We start from the raw sequence: 22,827 nt of genomic DNA on the forward strand, positions 1-22,827 counted from the left end.
AGTCAATAACAAATAAACACTTTGCTCACGTGCAGGTACGGGAAGCGTCCGGTGCTGCTGGTGTGTGTGTGCGTGCACGCTCTGTGTGGCCTCGTGCCCGCCGTCCTTCCTCAGCCGCTCGTCTTCCTCGCCGTCCGCTGCCTGACCGGCGTCTGCTGCTGCTGCATCAACATCTGCTCCTTCAGCCTGGGTAACACACACACACACACACACACACAAACACACAAACACACAAACACACAGATCAGACTCTACCTTCATTCTGTTTTTATTCTTCTCTTACTTCTTAGAAACAGAAGAAAACATCTGGTTGAATGTTATTATGAACTTAAAGAACCAGACTGTGGTTTGTCTCCTGAGTCTTATTGGACCTCGGTGGGACACACACACACACACACACACACACACACACATGGACACACATGGACACACACGTGTCCCAGAAGGAGTCGTGCTGACCGCTCTGAGCTAACGAGGCGAGACGGCCTCCAGCCGCTCGGGTCAGAGGTCACAGCGGCTGCAGGACGATTTGTTAAAAAGTCTCAGGACAATGAAATCCTGCTTTAATGAAGGAAACGTTTATACATAAAATAAAACTGAAAACAAGTCGTGAATAAGAAACTTAAAAAGAAACATAATTAGTCAAATATCAATGAAACTGTAGAAGATAAAACACATTCCTTCCATTCCTCCTGGATTCCTTCTCTATCTCCTATTCCTTTCTCACCTCCTCCTTTCCTTCCCTTCACTGTTTCCTTTGTCCTTTCCTTCACTGTCTCCTGATTTCCTTCTCTACCTCTTTCTTAGCTCCTTGTCTCCTGTCTTACTCCCTCTCTCCCTCGCCCACTCATACTCGTCTTTGTCTCTTTACCTCGTCCTCTGCTTGGACCTCTCGGGACAGACGAGAGGTCACGACCACAGTTTGTATCTGAGTCTCCGGTGGAAAGACATCGTTTGATCATTCTGCTGAAATGGGTCGAACTCTTGATCGAATCCAACACTCGGTGGTTCAGTAGTTTCCGTCCTGGCGGCAGCACCTGTCCTTCTATCGAGGACAGACGGGTGGACAGAGACACCAGGACGTTTGGATCCAAACAGACATGTAGGATTGTGTCTCATCAGCAGGGAGACGGACGCTGGTAGCTTGTGTTCGTACTTGTCCGATGTGTGACCTTGTGGGGAACTTGTTGTGGAATGTCCCTGTGAGACACGTCCTCAGCAGTGACGTGTTTGCGTTGCAGCGGTGGAGTGGACGCCCCCTGGTGGTCGGCTCTGGCCCTCGGCCGTCCTGCCCTTCTGCTTCAGCGTGGGGACGATGGTGGGCGCTCCTCTGGCCTGGCTCAGTCCCACCTGGACGCACCTGCACCTGGCGCTGGCGCTGCCGCAGCTCGTCTGTCTGCCGCTCTACTTGTACGTGCACACTCCTGTCCACTTGTCCACTTGTCCACCTGGTCGAACAGGGTTCTCTAACAGCATCTCTTAACTGAAGCGTTTCCTTTCAGTTCCATCCCAGAATCTCCTCGCTGGCTGTTGTTGAAGAGGAAGATGGACGTTTTGGACCGTTACCGTAGCAACAGCCCTGCAGATAAACAGTGTCTGGCCCTGGTAAACACACAAACACACAAACAAAAACACACAAACACACACAAACACACACAAACACACACACACAAACAGGTCCCGGCTTTACATATATTCACACATTTTGTATCTTTTGACACAAACACTGAAACATTTATTCATCTTAATAAAATAAAACAGAAGTAAACATCAGACTTTCCTCATCTGCTCGTGACCTGATCTATTAATGGAAGTGTGTGTGTGTGTGTGTGTGTGTGTGTGTGTGTGTGTGTGTACGTGCAGCTGTTGCACTCGTCCCGCTCTGACTTGCAGAAACCCTTCGAGGTTCAGAAGGAGGAGCCACACACAGGCCCCGCCCCCAGTGACATCATCCACCTCCGACACCCGACCATCCTGCTGAGACTCTTGATCATGAGCTACCTGAGGTGAGGAATAAACAATCACAACAATAACAAGATATTATAAGAGTTACCTTTAGAGGAAAAGAATAGTGTGCAAGTGTTAAACCTACATGTGTTAAACTCACATGTTCTTACAGTGTGTAACATCGATGACGATTAAAACAAGAGAAGAAGTTTGTATTTGACTCGTTTCAAACTGAAAACAATGACCAGATGTTTGTTGTTGTTTTGCAGCGCAGCGTCAGCGCTCACGTACTTTGGGATCTGTATGAACATCGGCTCCTTCGGCGTCGGCGTCTACTCCGCCCAGTTCTTCTCCGGCCTATCAGAGGCTCCCTGCCTGCTCGTGCCTCTGGTCCGCCTGGGGCGACGGCCAATCAGCATGCTCGCCCTCTTCCTGAGCGGAGCGGCCTGCTTCGTGTCGTTACTTCTGTCCAGATATGACGGTGAAAACATCATGAATAGAGAAGATGAAGTTGACCTGAGAGTTTGAGCACAGGAGATCCTCAGGGTTCCATCTCAGGTCCACTCACCTTCTACATGAAGAATTACTCACTATGCAGACGACACTGTTGTTTATGTCAAAGTTAGCTGTGTGTTATTCTGTCCTCGTGTTGCACGCAGGAAATTCTTTCTCCAAAACTCATTGATCTTTAATCTATAAATATAAATGATCAGCTACGATTTAATTTAAACATTTCAAATGTGTAACATGTCAATATGAGTATTTGTGATTAATGTTGATGGATTTGTCTCTGACGTGACGCTGACCAGGGATCAGATATTGATCGATCGTTGTCCTGCAGGTGAACCAGTGCTGGTGATGGGTTTGGCTCTGTTGGGGAAACTCTGCATCCTGGCGGCCATCTTCATCTCGACGCTGTACGCCATCGAGCTGTTCCCCACCGTGGTCAGGTACACGCCCACTCACACAGATGCAGCTGGTCACATGTGCAGCAGATTGTAACCGGTGTCGTTCTGATCCAGGCAGCGCTGCGTGTCCCTGGTCAACCTGTGTTTCCGCCTCGGCTCGCTGGTCAACACCCTCGTTCCGCCCAACCCCAACGGAGCCATCTCATTGGCTGCCATGGCCGTGTACAGCAGCGGACCAATCGTAGGCTGCGGCCTGTGCCTGTTGCTGCCGGAGACCAGCGGCCTGACGCTTCCTGATTCAGTGGAGGACTGTGACCGGCAGCCGCACTCACAGGCGCCACCTGGAGGACACGATGAGAAACAAACTTTTATCATATAACTTTATAGACTCTTGTTTTAACACTATTTCATGATATGCTTTTACTTTGAAAAGGTTCCGCTTCCTGTCTGGTTTGTCTTTTGAACAAACCTGAAGATCTTTCGTCGTAGATTTCACTTTTTACTAAGTCGCACTTCGACGATCTCTGTGGTTCTTAGCTTTAGTTTTTATCTTGAAATGTCAGTTTGCACAAAGAACGAAATCTTCAAGGTTCAAACTCAAGACCTCAAAAAACACTTGAAACCAAAGATTTCCGTTTCTTTCAAACTTCACGAGTAAAACCAATAATAATATTGATTTTATTAGAGATTGTGAGGAACGGTTTCACTATTTTCATCGAGTTCTTCAGTGGACGAACACATCGTGACTAACGTAGCTTATTTATTCCAAAACGTTAAACTTTATCTTTAAATTGTAACTTTTTCTTGATGAGATCTTATTCTTCTGGGTTTTAGTTTTAAAAGGTAGAAGTATGGCTGCATGATGACACAACACTCGTAAAGTCCCATGATGCAGCAGTGAGGCGGGTGATCCTCAGGGGACACAGAGCAGCAGGGGACAGTTTGTGTTCAGGAGAAATAAAAACAACACAATGAAGCAGCTTATATTTCTTATGAAACTTAAACTTAGTCTTAATCATTTCAGATTTTTTAGGACAGAAGTTAAATCGTCACCCGGAGAAAACTTGTTTTCATGAAGTATTTCAGATTCTTTCCTGCGAGCGACTCTACGTGGTTTGCATGAAGAAGAAGAAGATACGGTGAAAAGATGAAACCTGAGAGACAGACTCCATCCAGCGGCTGCTGGTTCAGATCCTTCAGACCTGTCAGGACTTCCCTCAGATGCTGGAACGTTTCCTGCGGAAGAATCTGTGAACAAACTGTTTGTTTATCACAAATCACTGAGTGAATTCAGCCTGAACAAACACAGAGTCTGTTTATTTAATAGAAAAACAACTTTATGAAAAAGTCGTTCAAAGTGCTGATGTGAGCTTTTCACACAAAGTCTCACTTATGTCTGACGACCACAAGAAATCTTCAAAGAAATGTTGGAAATCGTAAATTATCTGCAGGACTGAAGAGATTTAGGGCCTGAGAATGAAAACCAGCTGGAATCAGTTTCTATGTAAAGTAACACGAGTACATGTCTTTACTGCTTGTTGGATTTGACCTTTTGAGGAATAATCCTGGAGTGTGGGAATCTTTATGGTCTTGTGTGTGAAAACGGTTTCAAATCGGAGGCTAAACTTTAAGGGGACTCTGGTTTGATCTCGAAAATGTCAAACATGAAAGTGTCTTGTGTGATTTCTGCTTCAGTGAAAAGCAACGTGTTGATCTTTCTCTCCCACGTTGTGATGTGAGAGCAGAACTGTTCTCAGGACTCGTGCAACAAGACGTCAACACTTTGAAAAGTCGATCTTCTCTTTCTCGGCTCTCGGGTTCGAGCTAGTGACTGAAAACGTGAGCCCTGCGATGGGAAGCTTCGAGCCACAGAGCGTTTCTGTTCCGATCAATAACATTCGATTAACGTGAGATTCACTTCGGAACCGAACGTCTGTGAAGCGACTTCAGAGACACGTGAACACGTTGTTTATAGTTTGTGTTGGAACAAGAGATCAGTTTGAATCCAGACGCGTCGTTTCCTCTTCAGGTTTCTGAACAAACTGGTCGTTTCCATTCAGTGAAAAACGGTTTCCTGCTCGTCATCGATCAGCTGACAAACACAGACGTCTTATATTTAAAGATATTTTATTTGCAAATTATTTTACACATTTTTATAAGTTTGAACTGGACAGAAATATGAATTAATGCAAATTACATTTTTCCAAATTAGATTTATTTATAATCTTCAAACAGCCTCTGATATGTAAAAACAATCCCACAAACTTCATTATTATGTTAATCTAGATAAAGTGATAATCCTGCTGAATTATATATTGACCACAACCACAGGAGATAAAGAACCTACACCCCCCACGTCCCGTTTTGTGCTTTGGAGACATTTTAAAGGTGGAGACAGTAACAGACCACAGAAGATTTTAATACTTTTATAGATAACAAAATGAAAAAACAAATAAAACGACTTTCTAAATCAAATCCATCTTATTTTAGTTTGAAAAGTGCTTTTATTTTGGTACCAAATGTAAAAGAGGTTTTTGGTTGTTTTTCTTGCTTGTATTTTGAAGGGACAGGACAGGAAGTGGGTTCTGCTGCAGAATCCTCAGATAAAGGCAACGAGTGAAAGATCTTTGGATCAAATCTTTGGAAATGCAATGATTTGATTCAGCTGATGTTTAATTGAACTGCTCTGTTCATTTTTTAAAATCTGTTTGACGAGGAACATGTGATCTCACTTTATTCTTCTGAAACATCACTTTCTTATGAGAACTGTTTTTAATGTGTTAATTCAAAGTGTATAGAACATTGAGCAACATTTAGTGGAAGAGGAAGCAGCAGGAGTTTGTCTTCAGGTGTTCACACAGCTCATGAATATATGTAAAAAAAATAATGACTCATTGATAATAAATGTACATGTTTACATTCAGAAACATTTCTATGGAATTCTTTGTAAATCACTAACCTGTAAACTAAAGTGCTGCAGCGACTCGTGGTTATTCTGATTAGTTCCTGAACTAATCCCGACTCGTTTGTGTGAAAAACACCAAAATATTCTGTTTACAACAATTCGACAACTGATTCTTAAAAAAGTTGCATATGTTCTTGTAATAATTGTTAAAGCTCTAAAACGAAGCAAAACTCAAAACCTGTCCCTTGACCCCTCCTTCTTCCTGTAGAGTGTGGTATTAGCTGCAGTACCTCCACACACCACCAGGGGCGGATCAGTACGTGACGAAGTTCGCAGGGAAGATGCCGACACGCCCATCCAGTTGCCCCTCCCACCAGTCGTACTGGTTCTCTGTCTTGGTGATGACGGTGATCCGGTCGCCGGGGACGAAGCTCAGGTCGCCGGGCTGCTGCCCAGCATACGTGTGGGTCGCCGTGACAACCAGCTGTCCGCTGGGTGCACCCGCAGGTGGTGCGCCCCCTAGAGGAGAAAATCACAAGGGTTAAATTTGACTTCATAACATTAGTTTCTTTATATAAATTGTGGGGCATTTCAGAAAATATTTATAGATAATTTACACAGTGATCTTATTTTATAATTTTTTTATGTTCTATTTTATTTCAATTTTTTTAATATTTTATCTTTTGTAATTAATCTGTCATTACTTTGTCAATTGAGTATTTTGAAAACATGCATTTTATTTCCAATTTTATTATTATTTTTATTCATATACTCAATATTGCTTAAGTGCGTTTTAATCATAATCATATATAAATATATTAAATACATCATTATAAATTAATTGAGTAAATAAAAATGACCCGTTCAATATTAGAATATGCTAAAATTAAGATAAATGATATAATCATAATAGTGTATTTTATATGAATCTGAGAGTTTCTGGAGCCAAGATGATCAGAAACAAGAGAATGAAGTGAAAAATGACTTTGTGTCGTTATCACACAGAAGAAAACTTTACGTCTTTATCTTTATTTCACTGAGTCGTTTGTAAACCAGGAGAAACATGTGGCTGCTGTGACCACTAGAGGGAGCTGCAGCATCAGAACTGATCCAGGGAGAGAATGAAGTCCAGAGGAAAAGAGAATGAAGGAATGAAGGAGGAAAGAAAGCAGTGAAGGATGCAGGAAGAGAGGAATGGAGGAGAGTGACAGAAAGGAAAAGAGGAGGAAGTGGATAGAGAGGAAGTTGGAGGTAAACGAAGGAGGAAGGAAACAAGCTGTAACCATGGTAACGGATGTGCACTCTCACCTGAGGTGTTCGACTTATAGACGGAGACGCTCGGGTAGAGGGCATTCTTATTTCCTGTTCCTGACCGTGGACCTGAACGCATCACAACGTCACACACTGTGACCTCGACAACACACACGTGACTCAAAACAACACAATGTCAAGGGGGGGGGGGTCTCTACCTGAGCCGGCCGCGGCTGGCGGCTGGTAGCCAGGCGCTGGCTGGTAGTTGTTCGCTGCTGGTTGTTGGTAGTTTGCTGGTGGTTGGTAGTTTGCTGGTGGCTGGTAGTTTGCTGGAGGTTTCTGTTTAGGCGGAGCTTGAGGTCTGGATGGAGTGACAGACGACTGCAGAGAGAAATAAAATCACATTTAATAAATCATCTGGTGACTCGTTAAAAACACGAACAGCAGTCTTGGTGACGGAGCCTCAGATTTAAACGCTGAAAAGGCAGAAAGATCCAGAATGAAGCGACTGATGTTTGATTCATTTCACATTTCACGGACCTGAGATCCACTGACCATAAAAAGAACACGGATCAAAAGGATGAATTCAGATCCACCGACGAGACGAAGCTCAAACTTCAAAGCAACAATCAGGATCTTTTTATAACAATCCAGAAACCATAAATAAGTATGAAAGCTGGTTTCACACTTTAAACCTCTGACTGTTTCTTTATTTGGTTCCTGGTCGTCAGCCTCTGGCTTCAGGTTGGGAGTTTACTACGTTCGCTCTCAGTTCTACTTGTGATTTCCAGCAGCTCAACAAGCTGATCAGTCATCAAAGAGAAGAGGTTGAAATTCAACTTGAAACGTTTCTCTTCTCAGCAGCTTCGTGTTTTACAACCCAAGCTGCTGAGAAGACAGGATTAGTTCTGGAAGAATCATCTGACTCATTAAAAACTCATGAAACAAGTCAGAACCTCTGGAGAACATCTGTCCAGACGAGAGTCCGACCCCCCCGACAGGCTCAGGTCACTCACCGTGGAGCGCATGTTCTTGCTGGTCCACTCGGTGGTGTAGGCGTCGGCGTAGGCGTCCAGGATGTGATAGAGGGAGGAGCAAACCGGGGGAGGCTCCACATCGCCGTTCAAAATGGCCGACGCACGGATATCCTGGCCGTAAAACCTGCCGGAGAACAAGAGCAGGTGGGTGATTGAAGCGTGGACAGCCAGGGGGCGCGGCGTGGGGGCGGGGGGTGGTGGCGGGGGGGACGTACTTGCGGTTGGTCTCTTTGCGTTCGATCAGGTACGATCCCTCCAACGAGATCCCAGCGAACAGACCTCTGGAGCGGCAGTAGGTGAACACAGCTGCAGTGCTCCTCAGCAGAACATCTGCCTCCACGTTCCTGAGGAGCAACATGAGGAAGACTCTGGTTATCTGAGAGGAAGAAACACTGAGAACTTCCATCCTACACACATGAACTACAGAGAGAAGAACAGTAAATACACAACTGAACCAACTCGTCATTAAAGAACCTAAAGAACAGAAGCAACAGAACAGGAAGTCTGTTGGTTTCCTGTTTGTGGAAGATCTCATCTTCTTGAGTTCTCATGGCCGAGGAGGTTCTGTTCGTCTTTGAGGAAGATTCAAGTCCTGTATGAGGAGGTTCTCATGAGGAGGTTCTGTTCGTCTAAACGGGTTCTAGACCACAACAGTAAGTTCTCGATAGATCAATAAATGTACTTTCAATGTCCTAAACTGGGAAATTCCTGCAATTCATTCATTGATGAGGTTTGTGGATCTGGTCATATAAGGAACCACTCGTTATTTAAGAGTTCTCGACATTGTGAGAAGGTTCTAGACCTGAGATGAGGTTCTGTGGGACTTTTAGGAGGTTCTAGTGATGTATGAAGAGGTTCTACTCATCTATAAGGAGGTTCTCGTAGAGAGAAGGTTCTATAGGTCTCTAGAAATAGTCTGAAAGGGTTCTATGTTAAAGTCATACTGCTGCTCGGTTCTTCTACAGGACTGTGACACACAGCGTTTACCTGGTAAACACCTGGCCACGCCCCCCCACACTATAGAACATGAGGAACAAACATCGCTGACCACATCTGGAGTTACAGGTCCGTGTTTCTGCTTCACACAGCAACAGTGAGAAGCATCAAACCTGAGGCTGTGATTTACATCCAGACTAAATATGAAACATAATGAAGAGTGGGAGGCGGCCTACCTGCCCATCGGTCCCACGGCAACGGTGCAGTTCCCGCCCAGCGTCAGGTTCCCGCCCTTTGTGAACGCCTCAATGGCCCGGCGCTGGTTCAGGATGATGACCAGGTCCGACACCTGGGAGGGGGGCGGGCTTTAGATACAAGCTCTTTATATACAGATCATCTTTATATACAGTCACTGATCATATTTATATACAGAACCTCTTTATATACAGTCACTGATGGTCACACGTAGACAGCTGTAGAGTTCTCTCACCTCCACTCCGATCTCGAAGCCGCCTCCCAGTCCGGCGATGCCGATGGCCGAAGGCGCCGACCAACCTACAAACACAACACACAACATTTTAGTTATGAATAAGAACAACAGATCAACTCTGGTTGAATTTCTATAAATAAACATGAACGTGTTGTATAATCTTGTTTTGTCAGATTTGTAACTCAGTGAATTTGCCCTCGGCCGTGTTTTATAATTTAGGTCATTTTAGGAAACTTCTGCACTAAAATAGAAACTTTGAGGAAACATGTTTCAATAAACATGATTTAAAAAATGGATTACAGTCTCCTTTTTCTCTCATATATATTTTACCTCTTTCATATCTAACGTACATACATGTGCTGTAGATTGTTTAATCATCTTTTCATACATCATTCCATCTTTCATCTTTTACCTCTTTTCTTTTTCACTTTCATTTCTGCTTAAAGTTATTATTTAGACATTTATAATGTACAGTCGACTTCTGACTAAGTTTAATTATTGAACTGATTTAAAACACATTTCTAACTAGAGGAATCAAGTACATTAATAGTAAAACATGTTGACATTTATATATATATATTCTGTATTTAGTGATCTTTTTGCTCATCCAGGAAATGTAACTGTATTTGTTGTGTCTCAAAATGTTCGGATCAATTTATTTGTGCACTTTATTTATTGTAAAGCTCCACATGTGTGAGCATCGGTTTCTGTTGACGACTCATCCTCTTGATTTGTGATTCATAATTCATGATTCATGATTCTCGTGTTGTTCCGAGCAGCAGAACGAGACATGTGACGTTTACTCATCAGCCGGAAACGATTGTGAGATTCTTCACTTGAATCAAACATCTGTGTTTTGAACTTTTGAGAGAGAAAATTAATTTACAGACGTCAGCTTGAACAAATGTTTCACTTTTTAAGGTTAAATTAACCAGAAAATTAACCTCTGCTTCCTCCAACACATTGTTCAACACTAAAGCAGCTGACGCCTTCAGGAGGAGGAGCAGGAGTCAGCTGTGGCTCCGCCCCTGTGACACTATGACGGCCGCCACCGGCAGACGAGTGGATTAACGGCCGTGATCACATGACTGCTGCTCACAGCGCCGCAGGCTGGGTCTGTTGGTTGCTACGGAAACGCAACATGTCAAGAAAAGGACCCGAAAAACAAAAAGGTCCGAGTGGAACCGGGGCTCCGGACAAACAGGGACAGAGACCCTGAAGGTAAAGAGGGACAGGGTCAGAGGTCAGAGGTCAGGGGTCAGGGGTCTTACGTCTGTCGGCCAGTCTGGCGATGACGATGCCACTTCCTCCTCTGGCGGTGATCATGAAGCCGGCCTTGATGACGGAGATGATGGCCAGACCCTCGGCCTTCGCGATCACATGAGCTACGACACACGGACCAATACACACGTTTCAATACACACGCGTACAGAGCTAGCTTAGCTTAGCATCAGGCTCAGGAAGGAGCTGAGTCATTTCTCTGGAGTTTACAGTCAGGACGGATTCTGACCTCCAGCTCCGGGCCTGAAGATCTGATCAGATTTGATCTCATTTAACTGTTTTCATTTGAATTCATCCGCTGTTTATTTGATTTAGTTGAATGTGAGTTAAACAGAAGAGGTCTCTCACGGGGGATGAGCTTGTCGGGTCCGTTCCTGCTGGAGATTTCTGTGAAGTCCGTCAGGATCTTGGCAGCTTTCTTGGCCTCGGACTTCAGGTTGGACGGGATGGGGTTACTCACTGCAAACACACAAATTACACGCTGCATTAAAACATCAAGCGCTCATTCAGACGTTTCTTTCCCCAAATCTTGAACATTTCAGCCTCCTGCTGATTTTCAGTCACACTGCTCGTCAATGAGCTCCTTGTTCAGTTCACTCGATCTGATCTTATCTGCAGAGCAGCTCAAACCGGCTGTTCTGCTCTTTAACGACTGGGACGCCTTGTTGGGAAGAAGCAGTTTCATCCTGAATGATCATCGCCGTGGAAACATCTGAAAAGTCTGCCCCAGTTTCCCCAGAGTCCCAAGTGACTTCTTCACTGCTTCTTCTTCAACGTCTTCTTCAATGTGTTCTTCTTCATACTTCTTCTTCTTGAGCATCTTCATCTTCAATATCTTCTTCTTCAAAGTGTTCTTCTTCAACATCTTCATCTTCAACGTGTTCTTCAACATGTTCTACTTCATACTTCTTCTTCTTGAGCATCTTCTTCTTCTTGAGTCACAGCCTGAAAGCGTCTCAGGAGAATCGAGCTTCGGTGTAAAGAAACACTTTGATTAGTTCTTCTGATAGATTATTGGTAAACTGTGATTTCACACATCTTCCCAACTTTTACATTTATTATCTCAACAGGAATGTTGAAGTGTGATGGAAGCAGCTTGTGTAGAATCCGGTGGTTGGTTCCTAGTGGAAAACTGAGATAACAATCTAGTGTATTTCATGCAGGATTAATAGGTTTGACCTGAAATCTTATTAATTTAATCTCAGATCATTTCATGAGGTTTTTATCATGAATTTAAGACTTCAAAGTAAATCCCGATCACTTCATAAACGTCATAGATCATAAGATAAATAAATCGGTTTTGTAAGCCAAGTTAAAAGCTGTACTTGCTGCAGTTCTTCTGACGGCCACTTGGTGCTGCTCTGATCCAGTTTCAGTGTGACGAAAGTTCCTTCTGGGAAGAATCTGTGTCTACGACTTTTTTAATCAATCTTCCGACTCCTCTTTTGATTAAATGATTTATCGTGTTGTTTATAAAATTGCTAAAAAGTGTTAATCGCAATTTGCCACTGACATTTTCACACGTCTTGTTTTCTCCAAATTGACCTAAAAAAACTGATCATTCGTACAAAAACCGAGATTTTCTAGTATTTGAAAGATTATGATTTAATTGATTTTCTAAATATCTAAATTATCCTCAGATCAACGGATCATCTGTTTTGTTTTGTTGCTTCATCGACCTTTGACCTCGAGTCCCCAGGATGGAACCTCTGCATGTATGTGAACATCCTGGTTATTGTGTTGGTTACATAGGCTTTGTGTCATGTGTTGTGTTGCTGTGTGTGTGGTTGTGTGTGTGGTTGTGTGTGTGGTTGTGTGTGTGGTTGTGTGTGTGGTTGTGTGTGTGTGTGTGTGGTTGTGTGTGTGTGTGTGTGTGTGTGTGTGTGTGTGTGTGTGTGTGTGTGTGTGTGTGTGTGTGTGGCCGCGGGGCGCAGGAGGACGTGTGTGGTGGTGTCATGGGTCAGGAATGTGCTGCAGCAGGAGGCTGGCAGACCGGTCTCTGCTGATCCAGGATCAGGCTGAAGTCCAACAGGCCACTGAGCGAATTAGTCATCCCAATGTCCACCAGGTGGCGCTGGAGGAAAGGTCGTCAGAGTCACTGGTTTATCCTGAGGGGAACATGAACCTCTGAACCATATCTCATCATAATCCAGACACTAAACTGTGGAGCCGGAGGGAAGTGGACGGGACAGTAGAGTCGTCTCTGAGGACGTTCTCCTGGTCTTTGACTCAGAACTCACAATCAGGACAAACAGATTCTATTGGTCCTCACACATTATAGTTATTCACCAGAAGGATTTAATATCTTCGTCTCTGAGGATGTTCTGCTCATCTATAAGGTTTCTGTATCAGACACATAAAGACAGGACGGTTCCAGTCACCAGGATCTGTGATGTCTCTGAGGGCGTGGCCGTCATGTGATGACTCTGTCGAGGATCAGCCAATGAGATCACTGTAAAGTGACGGCTCTTATGGTTCATTATGGTTCATTATGGTTCATTATGGTTTATGACAGAATCAAACAGCAGCTGAGTCAGAGCTGTCAATTAATGAGGTCATCTCTGTCACCATGGCGACGGCTCGCCCCTCCGCCCCAGGCCAATAACCTGCTCGACGACTGATTAACCAATCACAGGCACCGAGCCCACCCGAGACACTAACGAGCTGTCAGATAGTGATCCAGGGACCAGGTGTCAGGAGCCACAGTAACTAGAACCTCTTCAGAACCATAGAACCTCCTCTTGAGAACATGCTGGGAAAGACTAGAACCTCCGGGTGGATGAGAACATGTCATCAAGTCCTCAAGTCAACGAGAAGTGTCTCCTCCCCACACCACAGCCACATGGAACACTAGAACCCTGGGAACCACCACTAGAACAAGAACATCCTCAGATAGAACACCAGAACCAAATGAGTAACAGCACTAGAACCTCCTCTCGAGAACCTGCTGGGAAAGACTAGAACCTCCCAGTGGATGACCTCACAGCAAGAACCTCCTCAGATAGAACACCAGAACCAAATGAGTCACAGCACTAGAACCTCCTCAAAGACCCTGTGGATGTAGAGAACCTCTTAAAAGACAAACTCATCCTTATGGTAGGAAACCAACTGAGACTCTAATAAAAAGAAATGAAAGATAACTACACAACTAGAACGTCCGTGTACAGAACCTCATTTCCTGTTGTAGACCACTAACACACAGAACCACTCAGAGATGACTGGAAACCAAGGCACAGGTAGAACCTCGGTGAAAAGCAGAACCCTCTCAGAGGAGAACCAGAACTTATTAAACCACAGAACCACATGAAACTCCCTGGAGGGCTCTCTGGTCACGTGACGTGTTGGAGCTGGAACCGGAGGAACCTGTGGAACTGGATCTGAGGAGGAGGAGAACCAGGAAGAGAACCAGGAAGAGAACCAGGAAGAGAGCCAGGAAGAGAACCAGCAAGAGAACCAGGAAGAGAACCAGGAAGAGAACCAGGAAGAGAACCAGGAAGAGAACCAGGAAGAGAACCAGGTAGAGAACCAGAACGAGAACCAGGAAGAGAACCAGGAAGAGAACCAGGAAGAGAACCAGGAAGAGAACCAGAAAGAGAACCAGGAAGAGAACCAGGAAGAGAACCAGGAAGAGGACAGGTGACACAGAACCAGGGAGACAGGAGAACCTTCTTCAACAGAACACCAGCTTTACTCACTCTTGTCTTCTCCTCTCTCTTCCTCTCTTCCTCTCTTCTTCTCTTATTCTCTTCTTCTTCTCCTCTTCTTCCTCTTCTCTCGTTCACCTGCGGACAGGTGAGCCGCCGGGACTCTGTCGTCACTTCACTTCCGCCTCACCTGACTCTCCGCGCTGCCGGAAGTCAAACACCTGTCGTAAACATTGGGTGGCGGTCACGTGGACAGGAGGGGCGGGTGGGTGGAGCGTATCGATGACGATGATCGATACAAACACGTGATCAGAAGTGATGATGTCAGGTAGACAGGCGGGAGCGCGCACAGCCCTCGGGGCGGGGCGCGCTCCCGGCGGGCTGCTGTGCCCTCAGCTCAGTCTGTCAGGCAGCTGCTGACTTCTATCGAATGCATTTTGTTCCTCTAGAAACAAAATGTTAAATTTATTTGTGTAGCAGAACAAATACATTATAATACAAAGTCATAAAAGACTGAATTAAAGAATAAGAACTAAAATTTAAGACCATTACAATAATAAAAACTGTGATATGTGATACGATTAAAGTATTTTATAATTTGATGTTGTATAGTTTGGATTTTGTTCATTTATTAATACAATACATTAATACAGTTTTATTGTGCGTGTATGTGTTGTGTTTCGTGTCAGGCTCTGAACTTGTACTTGTTGAGATGAAGCCTGTCAGTCTGTGCGCAGGGAAATATTTAATCACAAAAAATGAATACCTTATTATTTAATGAGGTCATGTTAACCATATTTAACCATAAATAAATCATACTTTATTTTAATCAATTAATTTATATTTTTAGTTTTTATGTTTTTTCTCTTTTTTCTCTATTTGGAGTCTGCAGCTTTCAGTGTCAGAGATATTTGCTGAATGGAAAGTGTTGAGTTGAAAGAGGACGGCCTCGTGAGCGCCCTCTAGCTGCACACTCGCAGCACAGCGTTAATCGCTTGCCAATTACAACCAATCAGCTGAGGAATGTTCCAGGTCTATTGACTGAGGGGCGGAGCCGGTGGAACCTTCCCATGTTTGGCCACAGTCTGGACCATCGTCCGGTTCTCAGCGTTCACACCATCACGTTACGTGTGATCATGAATCCCTCAGCAGCGCTCCTCGGGAGGTCAGAGGTCACCAGTCCAGGGAACGACTCCGTAGGGAACGACAGAGCAGTTACTGTTCTCTTCAAAATAAAACCTGTGGAGAAACATTCACGTTACTGCCATTAGAATAATAACAGTAATAATGATAATAGCTGTGAGAAGCAAGTCAGCAACTGAGAAAAGAAAAACATCAAGTGCAAACGCTGAAGTCAGGAAACTTCCATAACGTGACGCAGGCGGAGTGAGCGTGGAGTCGAGTTGTGGGACCTGGTCCCAGAACAGTGAGGGAGCGGTTCGTTAAAATAATATAAAGAAAAGAATCAGAGAGATTAACAGAAGTTGGTTCAACGTATAAGACTAACTAAAATGACCATTAGCTGTAGATGCTATAAGTTGATGTTCTCTGCTGCTGAACGCTGTTTCCTGTCGTGATGGTTGTTCGCCAAAAGCTTCAATCATCATTATGTTTATGAAACAAGCAGCTGATTAGCATGCTAACTCCAGTTGCTAGCATGCTAAATAAAACACCAACATTGTTTAGATTTTGTAAATAAAGATAGACGACATGACAGCTCCTTCAGGTGAAGCTAAAATATATTAAAATAAACATGAGATACAAGCTGAGATACAGATCAGTTGTATATTTAACGCTCCAGACTCTGAGGTTCATGTAGTTTCATCAACATGAGGAGAAGGAGGAAGCTTCATGTTCAGTGGAAACTGTGTGTGAGCAGGAGACCAGTTCCACTAGTGGAGGGCGCCAGAGAGCAGAGTTTAACACGTGGTAAATCACTGGTGAACATCAGGCAGGCTGCTGATCGTATGGTTTAATTCACTTTAAATCAGGAATGTGCTAAATTAATCACCAAATGAGCATAACATTTAAAAGTATAAAATTATGTCTGAGTGGATAAAGAAGCTTCAGTTCTTTGTAAAGTGATAAAAAAGAAGAAATAAAACCACAAGATCAAATGAGAATACGATGAAGGAACGTGAGCGGGAAAAACAGAAATAATAAAACAGATGAAATCAGATAAAAATGATGTTTGACTGTAAATAAAGAATGATGTGAAAGCTTGGGGGGGGGGTGAGAGCAAAGACACTTTAGACGCTAAAAGTAATCAGAATCAGAATCAGAATCAGAAGTATTTTATTGCCAAGTACGTTCACACATACAAGGAGTTTGCTCTGGTTATTGGTGCAAACAATGAACATAGAAACATAAAAACGCAATAAATACAACATGCATAGGAGAGCAATAAAAAATGGGAAACCAGTATATATTTACTAACTGTTTACTTCTTATTTACTCACTTTTTACCAATATTTATACAAAGTAACATTTATTTTGACATAAACATTACTAAATAAAAATATATAAAAGATAAAAGATATAAAAAGTGAAGTAATTTAAAGGAGACATGAAGTTTCTTTCCATCGGTTTGTTTTTTTGAATGAATGAAACCTTGTCGGTTCGCACGCCACACGTCGGCCACGCCCCCTCACAGAGCCACGGACAGCGAGGACGTTACAGCTGTGATGATGAATATGAACATGAACACAATATGTTTACTGAAATCTATACAAGGGAAGTTCAATTTCAACACCCGTGTTATGAGATATCATATTCCCACAGGATGAGGTTCAGCTTCATAAGGAAACAGTTTCCTATAGAAAGTCCCTGTAGGAGCCAGTGTGTGTCTGTGTGTAGCAGAGTCTCCTCACCCGGGTGTGTGCAGTGACAGCATGGTGTGTGTGATGTGTGTGTTGTTTGTGGTGACGCCTCAGTCTGTTTGTCCATCAGTCACACAACTGCTGGCTGTTGACATGACATTCAGCTGATGACGCCAGACACAACCAGTGTGGAAATCCCATTGGTCTCAGGAGGAACCGGTCTGGAGCGTTTGGCCTCCAGGAACATCTGCTTCTCTCTCTCTCTCTCTCTCTCTCTCTCTCTCTCTCTCTCTCTCTCTCTCTCTCTCTCTCTCTCTCTCTCTCTCTCTCTCTCTCTCTCTCTCTCTCTCTCTCTCTCTCTCTCTCTCTCTCTCTCTCTCTCTCTCTCTCTCTCTCTCTCTCTCTCTCACCCGGCTGCTTCACTCTCTCTCTCTCTCTCGGGAAGAGAAGTCAGGTCATGATTCTCCTGAGAGAGGATGAAGATGACCAGGCTGGAGATCTCTCTCTCTCTCTCTCTCTCTCTCTCTCTCTCTCTCTCTCTCTCTCTCTGGTATTTATGATGCTCGCACCACCAGGAACTGACTGTCTTTTATTAACTCGCCCTTATCTGCTGCAACTTTTAACTGCAAACTTTCATTCTATCGACAGCTCATCTATAACTCTACAGTCAAACTTCTGATGTATGATTCGTTGATAAACATTTCAAACTCAGGATCACAGGTTTAAAAACAAGAGACGACACATTTGAGGAGAAGAGGAGATAAATAAAACCATTATTTTATCAAGTGATCGTATATTAAGTTCTCACATGTCTTTTTTTTCTCCTCCCATTAATCTTTATCTCTCCATTCATCTCTTCCCCTGTTTCTGTCTCTCTTTCCATGTTCTCATCTTTCTCTCATGTCTTTATCTTTCCTTTAATCACTCCTGGCAATGATACCCTCGCTTTAAATAGACTGCTGGATAAACATCAATCCTGCTGCAGCCATTTGTCTGTTAATGTGTTTGCTCTGTGTGTTTGTGTGCGTGTGCGTGTGCATGTGTGTGTGTGTCTGTGTGTGTGCGTGTGTGTGTGTGTGTGTGTGTGTGTGTGTGTGTGTGTGCGTGTGTGTGTGTGTGTGTGTGTATGTGTGTGGCCCTCCAGTCTCCACACACCACTTCAGGCCTCAGGACCTCCTCTAAGTCAGCTCAAGTTATTTTCTCCTCATGTTTTATAAGATGAATCTTAACTGTTTATAAAGTCGTACAAAGCTCTGACATCATCGTCAGTCGGCGTCTGTTCCCTGGTGATCGTCTCCAGGTCCGGCCCCTACCAGCTCTAAACCAATCAGGAGTCAGTATCAGCCGTCAATAACGATGTTTTTTATATTTATATTTATTTATATATTTAACTTTTACATTTGATGAATTTCACTCGCAGGAAAAGGAAGAAGTCATTTGCACCCGAGGGACGTGTTTAGTTCCCAGCCGCACAGAGGTCGTGCACAGAGGTCGGTCGTGCACAGAGGTCATGCACAGAGGTCGTGCACAGAGGTCGTGCACAGAGGTCATGCACAGAGGTCGTGCACAGAGGTCGTGCACAGAGGTCATGTGTCAGCGTGGTCAGGACTCTGGACTCGGCTGATTGGTCGAGTGAACCGTCGTTTTCTGCAGAACTGCTACAAACCAGGAACTTTTAAAAGCGTCACAACTTGTTTGTAGTTTGTGGCTGATGATGAGAATCAGGATGAAGCAGACAAGATCTTCAGAGTGATAGTCGTTCAGCGGTGGTCGTTCTGCACAGTGTGTGATCCGCAACCTGGAAGTGGTTTCCTGTGGGCTGGTCCCTCCTCATCCTCCACAGCTTCAGTCTTCATCCTCCTCTCCAGGTGTCAGGGAGCAGATCAGGACACGAGCGATGCTGTCATCTGGTATCTGAGCCAATCAGTGAAAGATGCTTAACGAGCGAGGCTCACAGGAAACCTCCGCGTGACCTCAGGTCTCCAGCCGGGGTCGTGCCGGCCACAGCGCCACGCCATCCATCACACAGCCACGCCCAGGTATGTGGGACATGCAGCGTGTGTGTAACAGAAACATGGAGAAGAATGTGTTTATCTAAAGAGCGTGTGGAGGATGGTGTCATGTCCGATGAGTCATGGCTGCCTCAGGTGGGAGTCACCTGCTCCTCCTGCTCCTCCTCCTGCTCCTCCTCCTCACAACAACCACAAGCTACACACAATAAGAGACAACACCTTGAGAATGATGAGGCTGAATAGTTAAAGTTAGCATTCAGTAAAGAGTCTTTTGTGTTTAGCTGCATTAGTTATTTAATACCAGTTCCATGAAGTTAGCGAATGTGATCTAATCGGCAATTATACAGATATTAAAACTGCTAAAGTTACCATTCAAAGAAATGGACTGTTCATGCTGTTTAAACGTCATAATACATTTGGAGTCTCTGACAGCCGAAGCTAAGCTAGCTGAGCTCTTTGGTGACATGTCTCTGCAGATGTAGAAATAAAGAGCTGCAGCTTTAAAGGTCGATCAGTTTGTTTCTTCACAGAGGAAATATTCACTTTCAACATGAAACTGTGCAGCAGCCAAAGTCAACAGAGCAGTTATGTGCTTGAGCCTGTCGGAGACGAACCTGCAGCAGCTTCTGATCTTCAGACGTCTGACCAGCGCCAGGACCAGGACAAGGACCAGGACAAGGACCAGGACCAATCAGGTGTCCCAAAGTCAAACTCTATTATTGATAAATGATTCAGGTGACAACAGAGTGAAATGTGTCCAGTCAGGAGGAGGATGAGGCATATTCTGTCCATCATTTAATCTGTGTCACGAAATGTTCACGATCCTCGTCGCTGCAGCTCCTCTGTTCAGCCTCTGTCTCAAACTCCTCGTCTCTTTATGATTAAAAGTGTTCAACATATTAAATAGATATATATCAAACGTGACTTTATTCCTCTTCATATGTACATATTGCACACAGAGCTGCAGGAGGCTCTGCTCTGCACACGGGACGGCAGCTTCAACTGTATAAATACACTGCAACTTTATTATTATTATTATTATTATTATTATTGCTATGCATCATGCAACATGAAATTCAGCATCTCAGGTGTTTCTGCCACAGGACGACAGAAGCAGAGCTGTGCTCCAGTCGGAACATTTGTCCAAAGTCAAATGTTATTTAAGTTTCCATCAGAACTGAGTCGCTCGTCCACGTGAAGTTTCTCCTCAAAGCAGCTTCAGCTTTGGTTCCTGATGTCAGAGCAGCAACTGAACCTCGTTTAACCTCCAATAGAAACCAGAAGATCCTCCTCCAGACCAGCGTTCACCTCAGAGAAATACAAATCCACGTTAGGCTCAGTCCGAGCTGGAGAGGCTGGAGATCAGTTCCCTGTTGGGACCAGTAGAGTCCGGTAGGAACCAGCAGGGCTGAGGTGAGTGTGGCTGACGTCCACAGGAGAGAGAGTCGAGAAGAAGAGATCAGAGAGCAGAGAGCAGAGCAAAGAGAAGAGGGAATGGGATGAAGCAAGAGAATCATCGTCAGAATCTTAACGCAGCTGATCAGTAAACATCTGAAGAGCCTCTGTCCACTGAGGAACATCTGGAGAACATCTGTAAAGAGCCTCTGTCCACTGAGGAACATCTGGAGAACATCTGAAGAGCCTCTGTCCACTGAGGAACATCTGGAGACCACAGTGGATGTGGAGCAGCTGCAGAGCCTCAGGAGGAGGAGACCAAACCCAGAGACACAACTCTGTTCACACCTGCACTTTAAACACATCTGTAACCAGCTCCACCTGATTCACACCTGCTGTGAACATCTGTCCACACTGACCTCTGACCTCTGACCTGCTCACTCACTTCCTCTTCTCATCTGTGTCCGTTTAACAAAAGAAAAGGAGATGGCAGCGATCAGTTCTGTTATTATTAAGCATGAATCACATGTGATAACTATCTACACACATGTGGATCCACAGTAAAGAAAAGATGAATGAAATTAGAGCTCCATCACCCCCTGGTGGCAGACTGCAGTACATGGCCTAAACCAGGCGTCCTCCATGTTAACAGGTAGGACATGGACCAGACCAAAAAACGTGCTGGAGGTTCGTGATGAGTCATCATCGCTAACATCTGGTCCGAAGAACAGAACCAACGCATTAAACCTGAGGCTCCTCCTCCTCCGGACTTTGATTTGTCAGGTTTGGTTCTGGACTGAAGGAAACTCGTCGAGTGAGATGAACGAGAGAGGACGAGAGAAGCAGAGCAAAGAAGAAGAGAAGAAGAAACAGGTGAAGAGCTCAGAGGACTTTCTATTGGCCGGTGAACATCAGCTGCTCATTGGGAAACGCTACGATGATCCGCCCTCCTCGTCGCCACGGCAACACGGCCGGCCCGGAGGCTGTAAGTGAGACAGAGGAAACAGAACTTTACAAATCAAACAGCTGCAGCTTGTTCAAACACACTGAGGTGACACTGAAGAATGAGGACTTCAGGTGAAACAGAACAAACTGTGCCTTTAAGAGACGGGGGGGCAGGGGGCAGGGGGGGGGGGGCGCCTGCAGCGACTCAGACGCTAACGTGGCGTCTGCACATGTTCCCAGTTCAGTCGCGTGTTTGCTGCTGTCAAAGATGAATCCGGAGCCGTGCCAGAACCTGAGAGGAGCAGAACGTCAGGAGAACGTAGCCGTCAGGATTATCACCACGGCAACGAGGACCACCCAGGGTCAAAGGTCACAGGCTGTCAAAGAACCCTGCAGAGGAGGAGACTACATTTCCCAAGATGCATCTCAGCTCTACGGGTTCAATGGGTTCTGTTGGTTCTCCAGATGTTCTCCAGACAAGCATCAGACAATTTGTCAGGTTCTACAGGTTCATGTTTCCAAACTAAAGGATCTAGAAGATCCACTGATCCAGGTTCTACTGGTTCCACCGGTTGTAGAAGATGCAGGTTCTGCAGGTTCTGCATACTTGTCAGGTTCTCCTCCAGCTCCACACGTGTTGTAAACCATGTGGTTCCTCAGGTTCTACTGGTTCTCTCCTCTGTGCAGTCTCTGCGGTTCCCCTGGTTCTTCAGTATCTGTGGTTCCATCTGGATCATCTTGTGGTAAACTCTGATTTAACTCCACTTCTCTTGACGTCCAGATAAAATCTCCTTTCGCCGTCGGTCATAAATTTCCTTCAACAGTCGAGTCTTTGTCCCGCTGCTCTGTCAGCTGGATGAAGAGGCTCTCAGTGATGTTGGATGAAGATGCTCTCAGTGATGTTGGATGAAGATGCTCTCAGTGATGTTGGATGAAGATGCTCTCAGTGATGTTGGATGAAGATACTCTCAGTGATGTTGGATGAAGATGCTCTCAGTGATGTTGGATGAAGATGCTCTCAGTGATGTTGGATGAAGATGCTCTCAGTGATGTTGGATGAAGATGCTCTCAGTGATGTTGGATGAAGATGCTCTCAGTGATGTTGGATGAAGATGCTCTCAGTGATGTTGGATGAAGATGCTCTCAGTGATGTTGGATGAAGATGCTCTCAGGAGGATGAAGATGCTCTCAGTGATGTTGGATGAAGATGCTCTCAGTGATGTTGGATGAAGATGCTCTCAGTGATGTTGGATGAAG

The 22,827-nt window shown here is 44.6% G+C and overlaps 2 protein-coding genes across 2 annotated transcripts in view; one reads left to right on the forward strand and one right to left on the reverse strand.

The window, feature by feature from the left end:
• The window catches only part of si:dkey-190l8.2, a 4,396-nt gene extending 864 nt beyond the window's left edge, over positions 1 to 3,532 (forward strand). The window contains exons 3-9 of the mRNA XM_061067295.1: positions 36 to 190; positions 1,242 to 1,410; positions 1,503 to 1,605; positions 1,864 to 2,006; positions 2,217 to 2,428; positions 2,789 to 2,897; positions 2,970 to 3,532. Coding sequence (XP_060923278.1) covers positions 36 to 190; positions 1,242 to 1,410; positions 1,503 to 1,605; positions 1,864 to 2,006; positions 2,217 to 2,428; positions 2,789 to 2,897; positions 2,970 to 3,234 — 1,156 coding nt within the window. The 3' untranslated portion in view covers positions 3,235 to 3,532. The remainder of the gene's footprint in view (positions 1 to 35; positions 191 to 1,241; positions 1,411 to 1,502; positions 1,606 to 1,863; positions 2,007 to 2,216; positions 2,429 to 2,788; positions 2,898 to 2,969) is intronic.
• A 1,442-nt stretch (positions 3,533 to 4,974) lies between these two features.
• On the reverse strand, positions 4,975 to 14,474 carry sh3yl1 (SH3 and SYLF domain containing 1). The gene is made up of 10 exons (XM_061067294.1): positions 14,451 to 14,474; positions 11,104 to 11,214; positions 10,746 to 10,859; positions 9,475 to 9,539; positions 9,221 to 9,333; positions 8,264 to 8,392; positions 8,028 to 8,172; positions 7,230 to 7,392; positions 7,069 to 7,140; positions 4,975 to 6,279 (listed from the first exon to the last, which is right to left on the reverse strand). Coding segments are annotated over exons 1-10 (1,119 nt in total). The 5' UTR covers positions 14,452 to 14,474; the 3' UTR covers positions 4,975 to 6,073.
• Between the last annotated feature and the right edge of the window lie 8,353 nt (positions 14,475 to 22,827).

The sequence above is a fragment of the Limanda limanda genome, chromosome 23 (assembly GCF_963576545.1).
Source record: "Limanda limanda chromosome 23, fLimLim1.1, whole genome shotgun sequence".
NCBI lineage: Eukaryota > Metazoa > Chordata > Actinopteri > Pleuronectiformes > Pleuronectidae > Limanda > Limanda limanda.

Excerpts from the sequence above, each read along its gene's own strand:
- sh3yl1 (XM_061067294.1), bottom strand. Across the intron at positions 8,173-8,263 it reads CGCAAAGAGACCAACCGCAA|GTTTTACGGCCAGGATATCC; the intron begins GTACGTCCCCCC and ends GTTCTCCGGCAG. Across the intron at positions 7,141-7,229 it reads GCCAGCCGCGGCCGGCTCAG|GTCCACGGTCAGGAACAGGA; the intron begins GTAGAGACCCCC and ends TGATGCGTTCAG.